General features: G+C 59.4%; 2 protein-coding genes across 2 annotated transcripts; one reads left to right on the plus strand and one right to left on the minus strand.

Moving 5' to 3' along the window:
- Window positions 1-35: 35 nt before the first annotated feature.
- Window positions 36-1542, plus strand: SPRG_21650 (hypothetical protein; the record flags this gene model as incomplete). The annotated part of the gene is made up of 3 exons (XM_012355320.1): window positions 36-154; window positions 205-442; window positions 505-1542. The coding sequence occupies 3 exons, from the start codon at window positions 36-38 to the stop codon at window positions 1540-1542; spliced, it is 1395 nt and encodes a 464-aa protein (XP_012210710.1).
- Window positions 1514-3171, minus strand: SPRG_15960 (AGC protein kinase). The gene has a single exon (XM_012355321.1). It carries the CDS (start codon window positions 3045-3047, stop codon window positions 1608-1610), a length of 1440 nt encoding a protein of 479 aa, XP_012210711.1. The 5' UTR covers window positions 3048-3171; the 3' UTR covers window positions 1514-1607.
- Between the last annotated feature and the right edge of the window lie 657 nt (window positions 3172-3828).

Genomic DNA, 3828 nt, shown 5'->3' on the forward strand with positions numbered 1-3828 from the left:
ATCATGTCGCTGCCATGGCTGGCGACGTTACGGCAATGGCGATCTTGGCGCGCAAGTACCAACAGTCGAAGGATGCCGAGACGGCGGCGCAGTACTACAGCTGGGCGGGGACCGAGGCCCATCGCGCGTATCATCGCCCCGGCCAAGAACCGCTGTACGGTGCCATCTTTCATACTAGTACCGAGTTCAACTGTGTGGTCGTAGGCACGAAATGAACTCGCTCTTCCACGCCGACGACGTCGATGTGACGCTGGGCCAAGCCGGCGACGACGATGCATGGATTCAATTTCAAAAAATGCGCGCCGACGTCGAGGGCGACCTAGATGCGATGACCGCAATGGGCGACCTCTACTACTGGGGCGCCCGCGGCTGCGTGCGCGACCACGCCCGGGCATTTCGCTACTTTCAGCGCGCCGCCGACGCCGGCCATGTCGTCGCCATGGTACAGTATATAAATCCGAGATTGGCTTGTTGGCGAAGGCATGGTGTCTGACGTGCATCTAGTCGGCGGCTGGCGGCATGCTCCTCAAGGGCGAAGGCGTCGACCAAAACAACGTCACGGCCATCGCGTACTACGAGACGGCAGCGGCCGCCCACAACGTACGAGCGTTGAACGGTCTTGGCTACATCCACTTTTACGGCTCGGCCAACGTGACTCAAAACCAAACCAAAGGGTTGGAGTACTTTGAAGCAGCGGCCCAGCTGCAGTCGGACGGCGACAGTCTCTTCAATACCGGGTACTGTTATCTGCGCGGCCTCGGCGCCGAGGTGAATACGACCCGTGCCCTCGAGTACCTCACGGTGGCCGCGCGGTCGTTTGGGCACTTTGACGCGGTCTACGAGCTCGGCGCGTTTTACCTCGGCGTCCGGCCAACAGGCAACGACCACCGAAATCTTGCAGCCGCGATGCCGTATCTCCAGGCAACGACCGACGCCGGGCCGTGGGGGAAGAGTGCCCGCCTGGGTTTTGACCTGTACCGTCGGCGTGAGATGCAAGGCGCCATCTGGCGCTACCACGAAGCACACGAACTCGGCTACCCGGTGGCGACGGGCAACCTCGCCTACTTGTATGGTCTCGTCGGCGGCGACCATGCGCAGTATTTACTCCAAGCCACGGAGATCGAGGCGTCGCTTCGACTCGGCGATTGCTACTACTACGGGAAGGGCGGCGTGACCAAGGACGTTCGAAAAGCGCTGGCCTACTACACCAAAGCGAGCGCCGATGGACTCAGCATCGGGGCGTACAACGCCGGGTTTCTGTACGAACACGGCGACGACGGCATTACCGCCGACGCCAACCGCGCCCGACGCTACTACGAGCGCGCTCTCGAACTCTCCCCGTCGCCCGAGACCTACCTTGTTGTGTACCTCTCGCTCGCCCGCATGTCTCTCGGGCTCACTTCGTGGTCGACGTCCCGCCTCGTGCCCGTGACTGACGACGACGCGTCGACGATCGATGCGATGCCATTTGGCACAGTTGCCACGGCTCTCACAGCGGCGATGGTGGTCGGCATGACAATGCGTTTTTGGCGACGGTCATAAGTTTACAAACGCGTGTGCGGACGTGTGTGGGATTAAGGAACAAGGTTACAGCAGATTGGACTGCGTTAGAGCTTGAGCGTGACCATGCCGGCGTCCAGCGATGGCTCGAGTGCAGGTGGCTTCAAGCTCGGCCGCACGTAGTCAAAGCCAGCAAAGTCCTTGCTTGCGTTGAAGAAAGCATCGTCCTTGGCGTTGGCCTCGTCGAGCGAGTGCGGCTGCTCGGTGAACTGCGGGTCAAAGTTGCCCACAAAGTCGTCGCCAGCGGGCTTGGGAACGATAGGCGGCGTCATTTCCTTCTTCAAAACACGGTCCCAATCGACGCCATGGAACCATGGATGGGCCTTGAGCTCGGCGATGCCGGCCGTGTTCCCAAGGCGCTTGGTCGGGTCCTTCTCGAGCAGGCTCGTGAGCAAATCTTGAAACTCGGGCGAAATCGTGGCCGTAAACTTGGGCGACTGGAACAGGATGCGCTGGTGCGTGTGCTTTTGCTTGGATTGTGGCAAATAAAACGGGGGGTACCCAGATCGGAGTTCGTACAAGAGGCAGCCGAGTTGCCACATGTCGACTTGAAGCCCGTGGCCCTGCGGCGATCGGCTCACCATCTCGGGCGGGAGGTATGTGTCGGTGCCGCACATGGTCTTGGTGCGGGCATGGTGGGTCTCGAGGCGCTTCGAGAGTCCCATATCGGCGAGCTTGATGTGCCCGTCCGTGTCAAGGAGCACGTTCTCAGGTTTGATGTCGCGGTGCAGAATGTGCATTGTATGCAAGTGCTCCAGCGCCAAGACGAGCTCCGTGGCGTAGAAGCGCACGACCGACTCGGCAAAGGACCCGCCGTGGTTCTGCATGTGAAGGAAGAGGTCGCCACCCGGCATAAACTTGGAGACTAGGTACAGCGATCGGCCGCTCGAGAAGGCGTAGTCGAGCCCAAGTACATATGGGTGCTCGGCCACCCACTCCATGACCATGCGCTCGGTGTGGATGACCTTGGGCTTGACCTGCCCTGCCTTCATCTCCTTGATCGCGTACAGCTGTGCGTTGGGGCCGCGTGCTAGGATCACGCGGCCGTAATGGCCTTTCCCAATGAGCTTGAGCGTCGCAAAGTCGGTCGGCGACGGAACGAGACGCTGGACGCCGTGGGCGTGTGTGACAAACTTGGCGCGATCCTTCTCGCTGTCGGCGGCGAACGTGACGCTGCCACGGCCTGTCTCGGGTGTAATGATAAAGACGTTGCCGAGGTTGTCGTCGTCAACGAGCTTGATCTGGCAGGCCTTGAGGTTCAAAAACTTGTAGTGGCGGTCGTCGGTCGTCGCCGCTGCTTTCGCCGCGCGGTAGTAGACGAGGAAGTTGGCCTTGATCATGACGCAGTACTTGTGCGAGCTCCAGACAGGGAAGAGGTTGCGCTTCTTACGGAAGAGGTTGATGAACGTCGATGGCAGCGAGTTGATAAAGGCCTTCGATTCGTCCGAGAGCTCGACCTCGGCCTTTCGGAAGACGTTGAGAACCATGGCGCCGACAGCGAACGAGCGAGAGGGGCAACGGGCTTCGGCGTGAGTGGGCGGTGGCAGGCGTCGGTACTGCCGTCGCCGTGGCCGAGAAATCGCAGGATGAATTGCAGCCCGGTGCTGATCGCTGACCTTCTAAATATAGCGGCCAGGACGTTGAACGCGCTGATTGGTGCGTTGTGATCCTGCTTGGAGCGGATTGGTCAGTTCCACCGCATCTCGCCCATGATTGGAGCAATCGAGCACCAACCTATTTAAACCGCTGGATCCAGGCGCCGTTTTCGCGATGGCCGGACGCCGTTTGTATCTTCTATGCGCTATGCCAGCAGTGCAAGGTACGACTGCGACATCGCCCAGGTGGAGAGAAGAGCTCATTGGATGCAGCGGACTACTTTTAGAAGCATGCGCGACCGAGCTTCAAACCAGACAGAATCGCGGTCGATTCAGGAGCACTTGCACAGTGTAGAAGCCTTCGACAATGGGTTACTAGTAGACTTCTGCTACGTTGGAATACGGCTAGCTTTTCTTCAAGAGATTGATGTCCGCTTCTGTCATCGAAAAAAAGAACCGCGAAAGCAACCCAAAAGCCCTCGTCCTGTCCTCCCAACCAAGCTTGCTTGTCAGCTAGCTTGCCACGTCATGGGCACGTGGTGGTGGCAAACCTGTAACAACGTATATTTGGAAGCCAAATATGCGATGCGAGAGGTTTGCCTTTTTGCAGCGATGGACGAAGCGGATGCGATGGCCGCCTGCATGGGCTTTGCCAGCTTTGGCAAGCGCAAGC

The sequence above is a fragment of the Saprolegnia parasitica genome (assembly GCF_000151545.1).
Source record: "Saprolegnia parasitica CBS 223.65 unplaced genomic scaffold supercont2.229, whole genome shotgun sequence".
Classification (NCBI taxonomy): Eukaryota; Oomycota; class Saprolegniomycetes; order Saprolegniales; family Saprolegniaceae; genus Saprolegnia; species Saprolegnia parasitica.

Bases quoted from the DNA above. Each gene is read 5' to 3' on its own strand.
- SPRG_15960 (XM_012355321.1), bottom strand. From the start codon at position 3,047: ATGGTTCTCAACGTCTTCCGAAAGGCCGAGGTCGAGCTCTCGGACGAA.